Genomic DNA, 18,815 nt, shown 5'->3' on the forward strand with positions numbered 1-18,815 from the left:
TACTAAAAAGTACGACTGCAAGGCCGCAATTTCCACAGTTACTGGCAGTGGGCCTAGCTTTTTACTAAAAAGCACGACTGCAAGGCAGCAGTTTCCACAGTTATTGGCAGAGGGCCTAGCTTTTTACCAAAAGTAAGACTGCAAGGCAGCAGTTTCCACAGTTATTGGCAGAGGCCTAGCTTTTTACCAAAAAGTAAGACTGCAAGGCAGCAGTTTCCACAGTTATTGGCAGAGGGCCTAGTCTTTTATTAAAAAGTAAGACTGCAAAGCAGCAGTTTCCACAGTTATTAGCAGAGGGCCTAGCTTTTTACTAAAAAGTAAGACTGCAAGGCAGCAGTTTCCACAGTTATTGGCACAGGGCCTAGCTTTTGAACCAAAAAAAGTAAGACTGCAAGGCAGGCAGTTTCCAACAGTTATTGGCAAGGAGGGCTAGCTTTTACCAAAAAGTAAGACTGCAATTGGGGCAGCAAGTTTCCACAGGTTATTGGCAGAGGGCCAGGCTTTTTTACTAAAAAAAAAAAACCAAAAAGTACGACTGCAAAAGGGCAAACCAGTTTCCACAGTTAATTGCAGGGAGAGCCTAGTTCCTTTTTATAATAAAAGTAAGACTGCAGCTAGTTCAGGTTTCACAGTTATTGGTCCAGAGGCCTAGCTTTTTTACTATAAAGTAAGACTGCCAAGGGGCAGCAAGTTTTCACAGTTATTGCAAGAGGGCCTTTAGCTTTTTACTATAGTAAGGACTGCCCCAAGGGCAAGGGGGCAAGGCAGTTATTGGCCAGGGGCTAGCTTTTTTACTATTAAAAGTAAAAAGGGGGGGGGGGACTGCAAGGGCAGCAAGTTTCCCACAGTTATTGGCAGAGGGGCCTAGCTTTACTAATAAAGTACGACTGGCAAGGCAGTCATTGTTTCCACAGTTTATTGGCAGAGGGCCTAGCTTTTTTACTATAAAGTACGGGACGCAAGGCAGCAGTTTCCACCAAGTTATTCAGCAGGGCATAGCTTTTTACTATTTAAAAGTAAGACTGCAAAGGCAGCAGTTTCCCAAACTTGTTTGCCAAAGAGGGGCTAGCTACCCAAAAAAAAAGTACGACTGCAAGGCAGCAGTTTCCACAAGGTTATTGGCAGAGGCATAGTTTTTACTAATAAAGTAGACTGCAATTTGGCAGCAGTTTCCAGTTATTGGCAAGGAGGGCCTAGCTTTGTACTATAAAGTAAGATGCAAGCAGCAGTTCACAGTGATTGGCAGAGGGCCTAGCTTTTTAACTATAAAGTAACGACATGACCAAGGCAGCAGTTTCCACAGTTATTTTTGGCAGAGGGCCTAGCTTTTTACTATAAAGTAAGACTTGCAAGGCAGCAGTTTCCACAGTTATTTGGCAGAGGGGCCATAGCTTTTTACTATTAAAAGTAAGCTGCAAGGCAGCGTTTCCACAGTTATTGGCAAAGGGCGGCTTTTACTTTTAACAAAAAAAGTAACACTGCAAAGCAAGCAGTTTCCACAGTTATTAGCAGAAAAAGAACCATAAGGCCCCGCCCAGCCACCCCCCCTTAGCAGACCGAAAAAGTTTTTAACCAAAATCGCAAAGGGCAGCAGTTTTCCACAGTTATTGGCAGGAGGGGCCGCTTTTTTACCCAAAAAGTAAGACTGCAAGGCAGCATTTTCCACAGTTTAATTGGCAGAGGGCCTAGCCTTTTTACAAAAAGTAAGACTGCAAGGCAGCAGTTTCCACAGGCACCTTAAAAATTGCAGAGGGCCAGATTTTTACCCTAAAAAAGGTTTTTAAAACCGGACGCAACGGCACAGTTTCCACAGGTTATTGGAGAGGGCCCTAGCTTTTTACCAAAAAGTAAGAATGCAAGGCAGCAGTTTCCACAGTTATTGGCAAGGGCCAGGCTTTTTACTAAAAGTTAAGACAAGGCAACAGCATTTTCCACATTATTGGCAGAGGAGCCTAGCTTTTTACTATAAAGTAAGACTGCAAGGCAGCCAGTTTCCACAGTTTATTGGCAGAGGGGGCCTAGCTTTTTACTATAAAAGTAAGGACTGCAAGGCAGCGTTTCCACAGTTTTTGGCAGAGGGCCAGCTTTTTACTATAAAGTAAGGACTGCAAGGCACATTTCCCCACAGTTATTGGCAGAGGCCTAGCTTTTTACTATAAAGTTAAGACTGCAAGGCAGCGTTTCCCACATTTTATTGGGAGAGGGCCTAGCTTTTTACTATAAAGGAAGACTGCCAAGGCAGCAGTTTTCCACAGTTTTGGCAGAGGGCCTAGCTTTTTTACCAAAAAGTACCACTGAAAGGCAGCAGTTTCCACAAGTTATTGGCAAGGGCATAGCTTTTTACTAAAAGTAAAGACTCAAGGCCAGCAGTTTCCACCAGTTTTGGCGAGGGCCTAGCTTTTTTAAAATAAAAAAAAATACGACTGCAAGGCGCAGTTTCCACAGTATTGGCAAGAGGGCCTTAGCTTTTTTTACTAAAAAAAAAGTAAGACGAAAAAGGCAAGCAGTTTCCCACAGTTATTGGCAGAGGGAGCAAAAAAAAAATAGCTTTTTTACTAAAAAAGTTTATAGGGCCTACTGACTGAGGCAGCAGTTTCCACAGGTTATGGAAAAAGAGGCCTAGCTTTTTGCACTAAAAAGTACAGACTGGTCAAGGCAGCAGTTTCCACAGTTTATTGGCAGAGGCCTAGCTTTTTACTAAAAAGTAGACTGGAAGTCCGCAATTTCCACGTTATGGCAAGAGGGCCTCAGCTTTTTATTAAAAAGTATGACTGCAAGGCAGCAGTTCCACAGTTATTGCCAGAGGGCCTAGCTTCTTACTGAAAAGTAAGACTGCAAGCAGCAGTTTCCACAGTTATTGGCAGAGGGCCTAGCTTTTTACTATAAAAGTAAGACTGCAAGGCAGCAGTTTCCACAGTTATTGGCAGAGGGCCTAGCTTTTTACTAAAAAGTACGACTGCAAGGCAGCAGTTTCCACAGTTATTGGCAGAGGGCTCAGCCTTTTACTAAAAAGTACGACTGCAAGGCAGCAGTTTCCACAGCTATTGGCAGAGGTCCTAGCTTTTTACTAAAAAGTACGACTGCAAGGCAGCAGTTTCCACAGTTATTGGTAGAGGGCCTAGCCTTTTATTAAAAAGTACGACTGCAAGGCAGCAGTTCCACAGTTATTGGCAGAGGGCCTAGCCTTTTACTAAAAAGTACGACTGCAAGGCAGCAGTTTCCACAGTTATTGGCAGAGGGCCTAGCTTTTTACTAAAAAGTACGACTGCAAGGCAGCAGTTTCCACAGTTATTGGCAGAGGGCCTAGCTTTTTACTAAAAAGTACGACTGCAAGGCCGCAATTTCTACGTATGGCAGAGGGCTTAGATTTTTACTAAAAGTAGACTGCAAGCAGCAGTTCCACAGTTATGGCAGAGGGCCTAGCTTTTTATTATAAAGTAAGACTGCAAGGGCAGCAGTTGCCACAGTTATTGGCCAGAAGCCTAGCTTTTTACTATAAAGAAGGACTGCAAGGCAGTAGTTCACAGTTATTTGCAGAGCTAGCTTTTTACTATAAAGTAAGACTGCAAGGCAGCAGTTTCCACATTATTGGCAGAGGGCCTAGCTTTTTTCTATAAAGTCAAGACTGCCTTAAAAGGCAGCAGTTTCCAGTATGCAGCAGGGCTAGCTTTTTACTTAAAAAGTAAGACTGACAAGGCAGCAGTTTACACAGTTATTGGCAGAGAGCCTAGCTTTTTACTAAAAGAAGACGCAAGTAGCAGTTTCACAGTTATGCAGAGGGCCCTAGCTTTTTATTAAAAAGTAAGACTGAAGGCAGCATTTTGCCACAAGTTTTATTGCAGAGGGCCTAGCTTTTTACTAAAAAGTTACGACTGCCAAGTGCAGCAGTTCACCCAGTTTATGGCAGAGGCCTAGCTTGAATAAAAAGTCGACTGCAGGCAGGCAGTTTCCACAGTTATTGCGCAGAGGGCATAGCTTTACTAAAAAGGAAGACTGCAAGAGGCAGAGAGTTCCCACAGTTATTGCAGAGGCTAGCTTTTTACTAAAAAGTAAAGACTGCAAGGCAGCAGTTTCCACAGTTATTGGTAGAGGGCCCTAGCCTTTTATTAAAAAGTAAGACTGCAAGGCAGCATTTCCGTATTGCAGAGGGCCCTAGCGTTTTTACTAAAAAGTGCGACTGCAAGCTAGCAGTTTCCACAGTTATTGGCAGAGGGCCTAGCTTTTACTGAAAAGTACGACGACAAGGCAGCAGTTTCCACAAGTTATTGGCAGAGGCTAGTTTTTACTAAAAGTAAGACTGCAAGGCAGCAGTTTCCACAGTTATTGGCTGGAGGCCTAGCCTTTTACTAAAAAGTAAGACTGCAAGGCAGCAGTTTCCCAGTATTGGCAGAGGGCTAGCCTTTTATTAAAAAGTAAGACTGCAGGCAGCAGTTTCCACAAGTTATTGGCAGAGAGCCTAGCCTTTTACTATTTAAAGTAAGACTGCAAGGCAGCAGTTTCACCAGGCTTATTGGCAGAGGGCCTAGCTTTTTACTATAAAAAGTAAGACATGCAAGGCAGCAAGGTTCCACAGTTATGTATCAGAGAGCTTTAGCCCTTTTTACTAAAAGTTCAGACTTGCAAGGCAGCAGGGGTTTCCACCAGTTATTGGCAGAGGAAGCCTTTTTAGCTTGTTACTAAAAAGTAACGAACTGCAAGGCAGCAGGTTTCCACGTTATTGGCAGAGGGCTAGCTTTGTACTAAAAAGCTAAGACTTGCAAGGCAGCAGTTTCCACAGTTATTGGCGCGAGGCCCTAGCTTTTTACTAAAAAGTAAGACTGCAAGGCAGAAGTTTCCACATTATTGGCAGGGGCCAAGCCTTTTATTAAAGTTAAGGACTGCAGCAGCAGTTATCCCACAGTTATTGGCAGAGCCAGCTTTTTATTAAAAAGTAAGACGCAAGGCGGGGCAGTTTCCACAGTTATTGGCAGAGAGCTAGCCTTTTACTATTAAAGTAAGACTGCAAGGCAAGCAGTTCCACAGTTATGGCAGAAGGCCTAGCTTTTCACTATAAAAGGTAAGACTGGCAAAGGCAGCAGTTTTCCACGATTGGCAGAGGGCCTTAGCCTCTTACTATAAAGTAAGACTGCAAGGCAGCAGTTTCCACAGTTATTGGCAGAGGCCTAGCTTTACTAAAAAAAGTAAGACTGCATGGCAGCAGTTTCCACGTTATTGGCAGAGGGCTAGCTTGTTTTACTAAAAAAAGTATGACTGCAAGGCAGCAGTTTCCACAGTTATGGCAGAGGGCCTAACTTTTGTATTATTAAAAGAAGACTGCAACGGCAGCAGTTTTCCACAGTATTGGCAGAAGCCTAGCTTTTTACTATAAAGTAGACTGCAAGCAGTAGTTCACAGTTATTTGCAGAAAGGGGCCTAGCTTTTTACTAAAAAAAGGAAGGAAAAACGTCAAGGCAGCAAGTTTCCACAAGTGATGGCAGAGGGCTAAGCGGTTTACTAAAAAGTAAGACTTTGCAAGGCCAGCAAGTTCCACAGGTATTGCAGAGGGCCTAAGGGCCTTTATTGAAAAGTAAGACTTTTTGCAGGCAGCATTCCACAAAAAGTGATTGGCAGAGGGCCTAGCCTTTATTAAAAAGTAAGATAATGGCAAGGCGGCAGTTTCCACAGTTATTGGCAGAGAGGGCCCCTAGCTTTTTATTTTATTAAAAAGTAAAAGACTGCAATGCAGCAGGTTTCCACAGTTAAATTGGCAGAAGGCTAGCGTTTTCCACTATAAAGTTAAGACTTGCAAGGCAGCAGTTCCACTTATGGCAGAGGCCCTAAGCTTTTTATTGATGAAAAAGTTTTACGATGCAGGCAGCAAAGTTTCCCACAGCAGGTATTGGCAGAGGGCCTAGCTTTTACTAAAAAGTAAGAACTGCAGGCAGCAGTTTTCCCACAGTTATTGGCAGAGGGCATAGGGCTTTTTACCTAAAAGTAATGGACTTTTTGCAAGGCAGCAGTTTCCACAAAAAGTTATGCAGAGGGACCAGCCTTTTATTAAAAAGTAGACGCAAGGCAGCAGTTTCCACCAGTTATTGGCAGAGTGCCTTTTAGGCTTTTTACTACAAAGTACGGGACCTGCAAGCAGCAGTTTTTTCCACAGTTATTGCAGAAAAAGGGCCTAAGACTTTTTACTAAAAAGTACGGACGGCAAGGCAGCAAGGTTTCCCAGTTATTGGCAGAGGGCCTTTAGGCCTTTTTAACTAAAAAGTTAAGACTTGCAGGCAGCAGGTTTCCACCGTATTGGGCAGGGGCCTAGCTTTTTACTAAAAAAAGTCAGACTTGCCAAGGGCAGCAGTCTTTCCACAGTTATTGGCAGAGGGGCCTAGCTTTACTAAAAAGTTTTTTAAGACTGCAACACACAAAAAGTTCAAGCAGTTTCCACAGTTATGCAGAAGGGCCCTAGCATTTTACTAAAAAGTAAGGGACTTTTGCAAGGCAGCCAAGTTTCCAGAGTTCATTGGAAGGAAGCTTTAGGCTTTTTACCAAAAAGTAATGGGACCTGCAAGCGCAGTTTTTCACAGTTATTGGCAAAAAAAGAAGGGCCTAGCCTTCATTTACTAAAAAGTAATGGACTGCAAGGGCAGCAGTTTTCCACATTTATTGGCAGAAGGCCTAGTTTTTACCAAAAACGTATGACTGCCAAGGCAGCAGTTTCACAGTTATTGGCAGAGGGCCTAGCTTTTTACTAAAAAGTATGACTGCAAGGCCAGCAGTTTTCACCAAAAAGTTATTGCAAGAGGCCTAGCTTTTTACCAAAAAGTAAAGAACTGGCAAGGCTGCAATTTCCACAGTTACTGGCAGTGGGCCTAGCTTTTTACTAAAAAGTAAGACTGCAAGGCAGCAGTTTCCACAGTTATTGGATTGGCAGTGGGCCTATCCTTTCACTAAGGAGTAGCTTCTATTCAGAAGTCTGCTTTACTATACTCTCATTTGGACCACCTGTATTTTATTCCCCAGTCCACAGTCAAGGAAAAAAGCTATGGACCTCAAGAAAAAGTCACCTCAGGACCTGCTGGCTCAATCTTTTAAGTGCTCTAAAGAGCCATCCTCTTTTGGACTGAAGTCGATTTCTGTACTTCAGCAACAGCCCTTTTGTGGGAGTAGGTAAAGCTTTCCTCTTAAGCCCATTCCAAGGTGTGCTTCTCTGCCAGGTCAATCAAGAGGTCTGCTACCAGACCTTCGTCAAAGAAATGAAACGCAAGTCCTTCATGCACCAATAGGAGCCAGACTTCTTATCTGGGAGAGGTGGAGTGTCAGAGGAGCAGAACCTTGGACAGTCAATAACCTGAAGGAGGGCTACTCAATAACACTAAGAGTGTTCCCAGCTAGTGTGTTCACCAATCACATTGACAGCTTACTTAAAGGGCTCCAAGAGGTATGCGGCTCTTTCAAAGGAGGTTTCATCCCTCCTCAGGAAGAGAGCTGTAGAGGAGTAGAGAATTGCTCAATGAAAGGTTTTTACAACCATCTTTTTGTGGTCCCCAAGTCATTGAGGAGTTGGAGACCTGTCCTTGTTGTCAGTGCTTTGAATTTCATCCAGAAGATGAAGTTCAAAATGGAGGCGAACCAGTCGGTACTATCTTCCATTCACTAGGGCATTTCGATGATCACTCAGTATGCAAGACGTTTATTCCATGTCCTTCTTCAGCCAGACTCCAGGAAGTATCTTAGGTTTGTCTCCGAGTACAAAGTTTCAATTTCGGGCCCTGTGTTTCGGCCTCTCTTGAGCTCCTCAAGTTTTTACGTGAGTGCTATCCCCTCTCATCAACTGGCTACATCTTGGCATCAACATGCCTTTACTTGGACAACTGGCTCCTCTGATCACTATCGCAGGAAAAGTGCACAAAGGACCTACATAAGACCCTTCTCCTCACCCAAGAGCTAGGAATTCTGATCAATCTGCAGAAGTCGCAGCTGACTCCAACTCGGGAGATTCTTTATTTGGGGATGATGATCAACTCTGAGTTTTTGGGCTTTTCCGTCCCCCAAGAGAATCGATTCCTATATACAGACAGTCCACAGTGTTCTCTCTCTCCTGTCTTACTCTGCAAATCAGTGGATGAGTCTTTTAGGAACTCTAGCCTCTATAGAACAGTCTGTAAACTTAGGAAGACTATACATAAAAGTCCTTCAGGTCTTCTCCAGAGCAGAGTAAATTGGAACAGAAAAATGCAGCCAGACTCTGGTGTTCCTCATAACAACGGAGTTAAAGTTGGACCTACAATGGTGGATGTGTGAAGAAAGATTTTTGGACCTTCTTGTGAGCCTAGACCAACTTCCTTTTAGATGCCTCAGATCTATAGGTTGGAGAGCTCTTCTGGGGAATATGGAAGCTTCTGGAGCCTGCACATCAATGTCAAGAGATTGACATCTATTCATTTGAGTCGCATGTCTTTTTTGGAAATGGTCGCCGACAGAACAGTAGTGGTACACTCAGACAACACCACTGCTCTTTCCAACATCAGGAAACAAGGTGGGTCTGACAGTGCCCCGGTTTTACGCGTTCCATATTTCTGCAGTCCACTTTGTTGCGGATTTTATTCACTTTCCATATGGAACTTTCACTAATTAACAGATTTTTCTTTGGGCAGTCTCTAAAATTATCACTAATTCGCTTTTTTTTTCATAGTGCAACACTGTGTATTCAATAGTTACTGTATTTTTTATTGGAATATACTAATTACTGTATTTTTTCATTAAAATATAGGAGAGAGAGAGAAGAGAAGAGAGAGAGAGAGAGAGAGAGAGAGACGAGAGAGAGAGACGAGAGAGAGAGAGAGAGAGAGAGAGAGAGAGAGAACTGAGGTTTTTACATCCAAGTCTAAGCACAGTATATACAGGCAGTTTCTGGTTATCTTGTTGGGGCTGGGGGTCTGTTCTCTGCTGGATGTTGATAAGCAAAAACTGCCATTAACTGAAACTATAGTTACTTATGGCACTGATATCTGGTTAATTGTGCCTTCTTTAGGTATGTTATGGCGCCATAACTATTATTGGCACTTATGGCACTGATAACCAGAACTCGGTGCATTATGGGGCCATAAATCACCGATTTTGCATATGAAACTTACCCATTATTCCTAGAGTTACAGGCAGTCCCTGGCTATCTGGGGAGGGGGGTTCCGTTCTCAGCGGGTTGCTGACAAGCGAAAATCACCAAATTTGGGTTAATGGCACCGATAACCCGATAATGGCAGCTTCGTTAGGTATGCTATGACACTATAAGCCTGTTTGGCACCTTATGGCACTAGACAAGTGCCATAAAACCAAATCGCCATTAACCCTTAAACGCCGAAGCGGTATTTTAAAAATCGTCTCCCTTATGCTGGCAGCGTTCGTGAGTGAGCGCCGAAGCGGAAAAAATGTTTTATTAAAAAAATTGCAGCACGCTTAGTTTTCAAGATTAAGAGTTCATTTTTGGCTCCTTTTTTTGTCATTGCCTGAAGTTTAGTATGCAACCATCAGAAATGAAAAAAATATCATTATCATATATAAATATTGGGATATATGACAGCACAAAAAAAATTCATATATAATTGTATACAAATCGTGCTGTGAGCAAAACGGTTAAAGCTAACGAGTTAATTTTTTTCAGTTGTATTGTACACTAATTACAATCATTTTGGTATATAACACATTGTAAAATGATCAAGGCAACACAGAGAAAATATTATCACAAAATGATGCATGAATTCATAATGCACGGACGTAAAAAAAAAGCAGTTTTCAAAAATCCACCATAAATCGAAATATTGTGCTAGAGACTTCCCGTTTGTTGCAAAATGGAGGTAATTGATTGACTATTACTAGACTGTACGTTTTGTAGCTTACAATTGCAGTTTTCGACCATTTCGGTCGAGTTGAAAAGCGCCTTAACCTCGAAACGTCGTAAGCCAAACCCGTCGTAACCTGGGGACTGCCTGTATTTATATATATATATGTGTGTGTGTGTGTGTCATGTCCTTGGGATTTTTTATTCCCATTAGAAATTCACTATTTAGGATCATTTAGAAAGCTTGTGTAATTCCTGTCTTTTCTTCACTTCAGACACTTATGCCTTCTTAAATTGTTCTTGAGTTTGTTTATAATCAATTGACTAATCAACAGAGAATCTTGTTGCAATAAAACATTTTTTCTACAAATTTCACTAATGGAAATTTCATTACCATTAGCCCTTCTCAACACTCATCTCAAGTGAGGTAGGCTCAGAGGAATGAGCAGAATGCTATCTTGGTTGCTGAAACATGGTCTTGGCATGCATATTGTTGTATTCCAACTTTATAACAGAAACTGGCTTGGGAAGGAAAGCGCAAAAGCGACTACTTTCCAAGGCGGTCAAAGAAATACTGATGCGTAATGAGGTACGAAGCCCGGTCGGTGACCAGCTTCCACCTCGTATACGCATGAGTTGCCAGATGCCACAGATTTCTTGCTTTACAATCTTTGATTGTTTTAACCAGTTTCCAGCTGGTGCTAGAAGATTATCCTATTGTCAAGACCAAAGGTTTGTTCTGCGTATGAACAAAATTTGTCTGACTTAATGTAAAAATATTATATTTGATGTACATGGAATTCAAATTATGACCTTATATTTGTTTTCTATTCTAGACTTATAATTTATTTCTTCTTGTAAGAGTGATGAAGAAGAGGAAGAGAGTGACGAAGAAGGAGGAAAAAGGCCGAGGTTTGACGAGTCAGTTTTGGAAAAGAGGGCGGAGAGACGCCGATGGGAACAACAAAGACATAAGATAGTATTTGACTACACACAGTTCTCATATTATGGGAATTCTGTAAGTATGTTGTGCATTGTTGTCAGCATTGTTTACTTGTGTAATGTAAGATTTTTCATTATTGATTTGTATGATTTTCTGTGATGGTAATTTGTTATTAGAGCATACAAAATTCGTGAATTAATTTCTGATCATAGATAACTACAAATTTATACTTTGTTTTTGTTCATTATGTAGATCTTTCATAGAAATATATGAATATACTTGTGCTGTTACTTGATATATTCCCTTCCTTATGAGAGAGTGCTTGGATAAAGTTACATAACTTCAACAGAAGACGTTTTCTTCCATGTTCCAGTTGTCTGATGAGCAAAAGGGCTCTGGAACCGAATTGGAGAAAGCTTTTTTCCCCCAGCCCAACTCAAAATGGCCTTTTTTTTTTTTTTTTTTTTTTTTTTTTTTTTTTTTTTTTTTTTTTTTTTTTTTTTTTTTTTTTTTTTTTTTTTTTTTTTTTTTTTTTTTTTTTTTTTTTTTTTTTCATAAATGATCGTTCTACCCTTATTCCTTGGGGATTTTAATGTTCATAATTCCCTGCAGGGTGGAGCAGTGGGTGCCATAGGCAGGTTATTGAAGATATCTTAGATAATCACAGTTCAGTGCTAAATAATGGAGCAATGACCTTTGTAATTACACTACTTATGAATATATATATATATCTATATATATATATATATAATATATAATATATATTATATAAGATAGATTATTATATATGTATATGTATTTGCAGGGGATGTGTACCAGACACCCCCATGAATAGTTAAAACCACCACTAAAAATGTATATAACTGCCTATCTTGAAAGTTCAGATAACAAATGTATACCTTAAATAACATCCTTCAAATATACCCAAAATTACTAACATTATTATTATTAACATGTATTATTCTTTGAGGTTATATTACTAATATATTTCAAAAGTCATCTTAAAAAAAAAACACATTTTACCATTAAAAAAAAAAAAAAAAAAAAAAAAAAAAAAAAAAAAAAAAATATATACCTAGAGCCAATAACAGATATATATATATATATATATATATATATATACATACAGTGGTCCCCCGTATTCGCGGGGGATGCGTACCAGACCCCCCGCGAATAGTTAGAATCCGCGAATGTTTGGAACCCCCTCTAAAAAAAAAATGCTCATAAAAAAAAAAAAAAAAAACTATCCTGAACATGCAAACACCAAAGTATCCCTTAAAGACCATCCTTCATCAAAATATCCATAAGATATCCTATTATGGTTCATAATAATCTTTGAAATATTATTAATACTATTTAAGTAAATCTTACATTTTATGTTTTATACATATATTATTAACTGTATTATTCTTTGAGGTTATATTACTAATATATTTTCAAAGTCATCTTAAACATTTTACCATTAAAAATTAACAATACCTAGAGCCAATAACAGATAAAGATATCCATATATAATAACAAGATATATATAGATATATTATACATATATATATATATATATATATATATATATATACAGTGGTCCCCCGTATTCGCGGGGGATGCGTACCAGACCCCCCGCGAATAGTTAGAATCCGCGAATGTTTGGAACCCCCCTCTAAAAATGCTCATAAACTATCCTGAACATGCAAACACCAAAGTATCCCTTAAAGACCATCCTTCATCAAATATACATAAAATATCCTATTTATGGGTTCATAATAATCTTTGAAATAATTAATTAATACTATTATTTTAAAGTAAATCTTACATTTTATGTTTATACATAATTACATACTATGTACGTACTGAATGACTTTGTTATGTATGTGAAAATAATTCAGTCCCCCCATAAGTACTTCAGTCATGCACGTTTTCTTTCATACTGTTACTATTTGAGACATCCATTTTCTTTTTACAAGGGAACAATGGAATGTGAAATCACAAATACCAAATGTCTACTTAAAGTATTATCCTACATCAAATATACCATTGAATTGGTATTATTAATATCATTTTAAAGTAATCTTAAACATTTTACCATTAGAAATATATAAACAGCCAATAGCAGAGAGAGAGAGTGTGTTATTGTTACTGTTTAATCTCATTAAACGTAATATTATTTGTAAACTAGTACTGTATATTATTATTTTACCATAAAATGTAGTAATGTCCTTAAAGATATACTTATACATACACTTCCAGCCCAACACACCCAAATCAGAGGGCGAGCGTTACCACTAGCTCATGCTAGTATCTAGTGTGGACGAGGAGGACGAGAGAGAGAGAGAGAGAGAGACAGAGAGAGAGAGAGAGAGAGGGAGGCGAGAGGGTTGTCCTTATTTAAAAGAGTGAAATGGATAGATTATTGTACTTCTTTAAAATACTATCACATGTGAAATTTTGGGATTATTATTTATTATTATTATTATTCATTATTATTATTATTATATTATTATTATGTGAAAATATTAATAAATATACACATGTACCATAGAAATTATCTCATATATATCAGAAAAGAGAAAGAGAGAGAGAATCTCAATGATCCGTAGATGGCAACACTCGATTTGACAGTTGGAACCCAGCCAACCAAGCTGGCTAAGTGTTAAAAAAACAAGACACTGGGTTACATAATTCTTTTTTATTTATAAATAAAATCTTGCTAATTCACTTTAGTATTTTCTTTAATGATTTATATTATTGCTGTTACATTAATATTGATATTTGAAAATTAGTAAACTCATCATCCAAAAAAACATACATCGCTTTGAGAGAGAGAGAGAGAGAGAGAGAGACGAGAGAGACGAGAAGAGAGAGAGAGAGAGAGAGAGAGAGAGAAAGAGAGAGAGAGAGAGAGAGGAGAGAGAGATTATCGTAGTATTTGTAAAATACTTTCGCATATGATTTTTGTAATTACAGTTATCATTATTATTATTATTATTATTATTATTTGAAAATATTAATAAACATATTACGGCATATATGTACCATAAAAATCTCTCATCTCAGTAAAAGAGAGAGAGAGAGAGAGAGAGAGAGAGCGGGGGGGTGGGGGGTGGAAATTTCATGCCCACTTGATGGCAGCACCAAATCAGCTCCTTCTCCCTCCGGTCACTTAACTTGATACGTATATCTGAGTTTTAGTACCTGGAGTTAGAGAAAGAATCTGACTGGGATTTCCTTCATTCTTCCATAATTTTTTAAATTTATAAGCTAAAATATCATGAGCACTTCCCCCTCCTGGCTGCCACAGAACTTGATATATCGGACAGTTTTAGTACCTGGAGTTAGAAAAAGGTTACTGAGAGAAGACTGGGGATTCCTTCATTCTTCCATAATTTATAAATATATAAGTTAAAATCTTACTAATTCACTATGGTATTTTCTTTAATGAATTGATATTATTGCTGTATAAATTGATATTAATATTTGAAAAAAAATAGTAAATCATTTATTTATCATACAAAAAAACATACATCTTTGTAGTAGAGAGAGAGAGAGAGAGAGAATTATTATTTTTATTATGTGATATCAGTTTCACAAACTTAATACAAGTATTAACTCAAAAATTAATATTTGAAAAAAACTTTAGTTAAAAAAATTTCCATTTTTGTATTTAATTTAAAAAAAATGTATTTTAAGTTCATGAAAATAAACATCAAAATACACTAACCCTCTTACGCCGAATGGACGTATTAAACGTCGAGTCAAAATGTCTCCCGTATGCCGAATGGACGTATCATACGTCGACTCAAAAAAGTTTTTTTTTAAATTCGCGGAAAAATACTTATAGGCCTACCAGCCGAAAACTTTTGAATAACGCGCCTTGGGGGATGCTGGGAGTTCACGGATCAAGGCGTTGTTTTGTTTACAATCACTATGCAGGCGCGCAAGCGCAAATTTCTTTCTTATCGCACTAAAAAAGTATCAGTGACACATCTCAAAAATTATTTCGTCACTTTGACATAATTTTTGCACCATTTTAAATTATCCTTTACATGAAGTATTACATATGAAAATGTGCGCAATTTCATGTAAAATACAACAAAAAAATACTCATGATTGTAGCTTTTTTCAGTTTTGAAATATTTTCATATAAATAACGATAAATTCGCGGAAAAATACTTATAGGCCTACCAGCCGAGAACTTTTGAATAACGCGCCTTGGGGGATGCTGGGAGTTCACGGATCAAGGCGTTGTTTTGTTTACAATCGCTATGCAGGCGCACAAGCGCAAATTTCTTTATCGCACTAAAAAGTATCAGTGACACATCTCAAAAATTATTTTGTCACTTTGACATAATTTTTGCACCATTTTAAATTATCCTTTACATGAAGTATTATATATGAAAATGTGCGCAATTTCATGTAAAATACAACAAAAAAATACTCATGATTGTAGCTTTTTTCAGTTTTGAAATATTTTCATATAAATAACGATAAGTGCAAAAATTTCAACCTTTGGTCAACTTTGACTCTACCGAAATGGTCGTGAAACTCAATTGTAAGCTAAAACTCTTATATTATAGTAATATTCAATCATTTGCCTTCATTTTGCAACAAATTGGACGTCTCTAGCACAATATTTCGATTTATGGTGAATTTATGAAAAAACTTTTTCCTTACGTTCGCGCGGTAACTCTTCCGATAAATTTTTTCGTGCGATTGTCCTAATGTTTGCACCATTTTAAATTTGCCGTTACATAAAGTTTTATATATGGAAATGTGCGCAATTTCATACACAATACAACTAAAAACAACCCATGGTTGTAGCTTTTATCAGTTTTGAAATATTTTCATATAAATAACATTAAGTGCAAAAATTTCAACTTTTTGTCAACTTAGACTACCGAAATGGTCGAAAAAAACGCATTGTAAGCTAAAACTCTTATATTCTAGTAATATTCAATCATTTACCTTCATTTTGCAATGACTTGGAAGTCTCTAGCACAATATTTTGATTTATGGTGAATTTATGAAAAAAAAAAAAACATTGTCCTTACGTCCGCGCGGTAACTTCTGAAAAAATCAAATTTTTTTTTGTGCGATTGTCGAAATGTTTGCACCATTTAAAATTAGCTGTTACATAAAGTTTTATATATGAAAATGTGCGCAATTTCATGTAGAATACAACTACAAATGATTGAAGGTTGTAGGTTTTCTCTTTTTTTCGAAATATTTGCATATAAATCACAATAAATAGAAAAAAAACCACGTTCGGTCAAATTTGACTCTACCGAAATAATTGAAAAACGCAATTGTAAGCTAAAACTCTTACGACCTAGTAATATTCAGTCATTTATCTTCATTTTGAAAAAAAATTTGAAGTCTCTAGAACAATATTGTGATTTATGGTGAATTTTTGAAAAATATATTTAACTTCCCTCCGCGCGCCGATTCGCGGCCGCAAGTCTCCGAAATGCGTACATCGCATTATCCTAATATTTGCTCCTTTTCATATTAGCCATTTTATAGAGTTTCATATCAAAACGTGCGCAAATCATGAAAAAATACAATAAAAAATAATTAACGGTTGTAGCTTTTCCCATCTCCGAAATATGTGCATATAAAAAAAATATATATATAAAAATTTTTACATCGGTCAACTTTAACTCGTCCGAAATGGTCAAAATCTGCAATTCTAATCTAAAACTCTTACAGTATCGTAATATTCAATCATTTGTCTTCATTTTGAAACAAATTGGAAGTCTCTAGAACAATATTTAGATTTACGGTGAATTTTTGAAAATAACATTTTTTTACGTCCGCGCGTTACGAATTCGTACATCATTTTGTGATAATATTTTTCCGGTGTTGCTTTTATTGTTTTACAATGTATTATATATCAAAATGATTGCAATTTAGTGTACAATATAACGAAAAAAAATTAACTCGTTAGCTTGACCGTTTTTTGCACAGCGTGATTTGAATACAATTATGAATGAATTTTTTTTTTTTTTCGCTACCATATATCGCATTATTTACATATGATAATGATATTATTTGTCATTTCTGATGGTTGCATACTAAACTTCAGGCAATGACAAAAATGTGAGCCAAAATTGAACTCTTAATCTTCAAAACTAAGCGCGCTGTGATTCTTTGAAAAAAATATTTTTTCCGCTTCCGCGCTCACTCCAAAACCGGCCCCGGCATACGGGAGAGGTTTTGATTTTAGGGCTTTGGCGTAAGAGGGCTAATTAGTGATTATTTTCGTCGGAAAATACAAAGAGAGAGAGAGAGAGAAACTATGGTTTTTATATCCAAATCTAAGTACAGTATAAATGTATTCTTTAAGTCAAATAATGTTTCAATGATATTTTGCTGTTTTGTATTAAAGGATATGTATACTGTTTGAGAATGCATTCCTTATCCTTGACTCTGGTTACCATACAGTTTAATTGCGTAAATTAATTTATGCCCCCTCGCTCAGAAACTAGTTCTGCGTATGAGGTATCGTTAAAAAGCATAAAAACACCGTAGTAACCTTGGAATTTGCGTTGTAATCTAACCAGAAACCTAATTTTGTTAATTATGTATACTGGAAGCAAGGAATGATTTTTTCATTATTTGCGCTTTTGAACTGTTATAAACTGCGCATCCCAAGCTAGTGTATTCATTGCTGCGTCGGAAACTAGTTCCGCATATGAGGCGTCACTAAAAAAATTTAAAATATACAACATAAAAAGTGTCGAAAATCATCATAATCTCAAAATTTTTGTTGTAATCTAACCAAAAACTTATTTTTATTAATATACTATGCTAAACTATAAAGGATTCTTATCATAGTATGCATTTTTTAAAAGCGTCGTTAACTCGGAGCGTCAGAAGCGTCAGCGTCGTAACCTCTAGGGAACAGCGTTCCGGTAACCCAGGCGGATTTTTTAATGAATATTTTAAGAAAAGCGTCGTAACCTCGGAACGTCTAAGCCGGAGCCGTCGTAACCCGGGACCGCCTGTACATGCTGGAAGATACTTGCTATTGCTCGCATTTGCTAGTTTCTTGTTAATAGGTCTGATTAATATTGGAGTTGTATAACAGGAATAGTATTTGTATTTACTGTGATCCTTAATGCAGATGGTCCATAGTTGCCATGTAAGGTTAGTTAAACACTTCATAAATTCTAAAGGTCAAACAAGTTATATTTTCATTTGAAAGGGTTTTTTTTATCTGTACATTACTTTTATAAAAAATATATTCTTACCAATCTATAAAGATTTTGTTACAAGTGCTCAATCTCAACATTTTATTTCATCATAAAACAATACTGATCATCAGCTTATGTGTCTTGCTCTGCTAGCAACTGTTGCAATAACTCATATGACAAACACACAGGCACAAAATGTTAGCTACTCATTTAAAGGTATTGGCACATGCATATCGGCACATTTTGTTGGAGGTTTTTCATAAATTTATTCATCAGTCATAAGCTGTCATAGTTGTAAAGAGCTGTTAAACATTGATGATGCCATTGCAAACCATTGTACTTTGGACTCCCACTTATTTGTGGTTCAGCAATAGTGGATTTCAGTTTTTCTGTGACGCATTTTTCCAATAAATCAGAAAATTCAGTAATTCGCAGACTTTTTCATTCTTCCACAAAAAAAATCTACTGATTACTGTATTTTCATGTTCTTTTCGTCACAAAAATAACATAAATACAGGCAGTCCCGGCTTACAGCGTTCCGAGGTTACAATGGTTTTCAATTATATTTATCAGAAATTATTTGCAGGTTTATAACGCATGTTCCAGGGTTACGCCGCTTACAATGTGAAGCAAAAGAAATATGACTCCAAAAATGCAAAATAATCAATATTTGAAGGTTTTTTGATGAAAAATGCTATAAGAATGCAGTTTACATAGTTTTTAATTCAACGAAAGCATTAAAAGTAAGGTTTTCCTAGGATTTTTAACAATTTTCTGGCTTGCAACAATTTTCGGCTTAAGACGCGTCTCAAGAACGGAACCCCCATCGTAACCCTGGGACTCCCTGTAGTCAGTTTTAAGCATCTTT

At 37.5% G+C, this 18,815-nt stretch overlaps 1 protein-coding gene across 1 annotated transcript in view; it reads left to right on the forward strand.

The window, feature by feature from the left end:
• LOC135226718 (cell division control protein 45 homolog) overlaps positions 1 to 18,815 on the forward strand; it is a 295,413-nt gene that overhangs the window by 64,239 nt on the left and 212,359 nt on the right. The window contains 1 exon segment of the mRNA XM_064266425.1: positions 10,677 to 10,832. Coding sequence (XP_064122495.1) covers positions 10,677 to 10,832 — 156 coding nt within the window.

The sequence above is a fragment of the Macrobrachium nipponense genome, chromosome 15 (genome assembly GCF_015104395.2).
Source record: "Macrobrachium nipponense isolate FS-2020 chromosome 15, ASM1510439v2, whole genome shotgun sequence".
NCBI lineage: Eukaryota > Metazoa > Arthropoda > Malacostraca > Decapoda > Palaemonidae > Macrobrachium > Macrobrachium nipponense.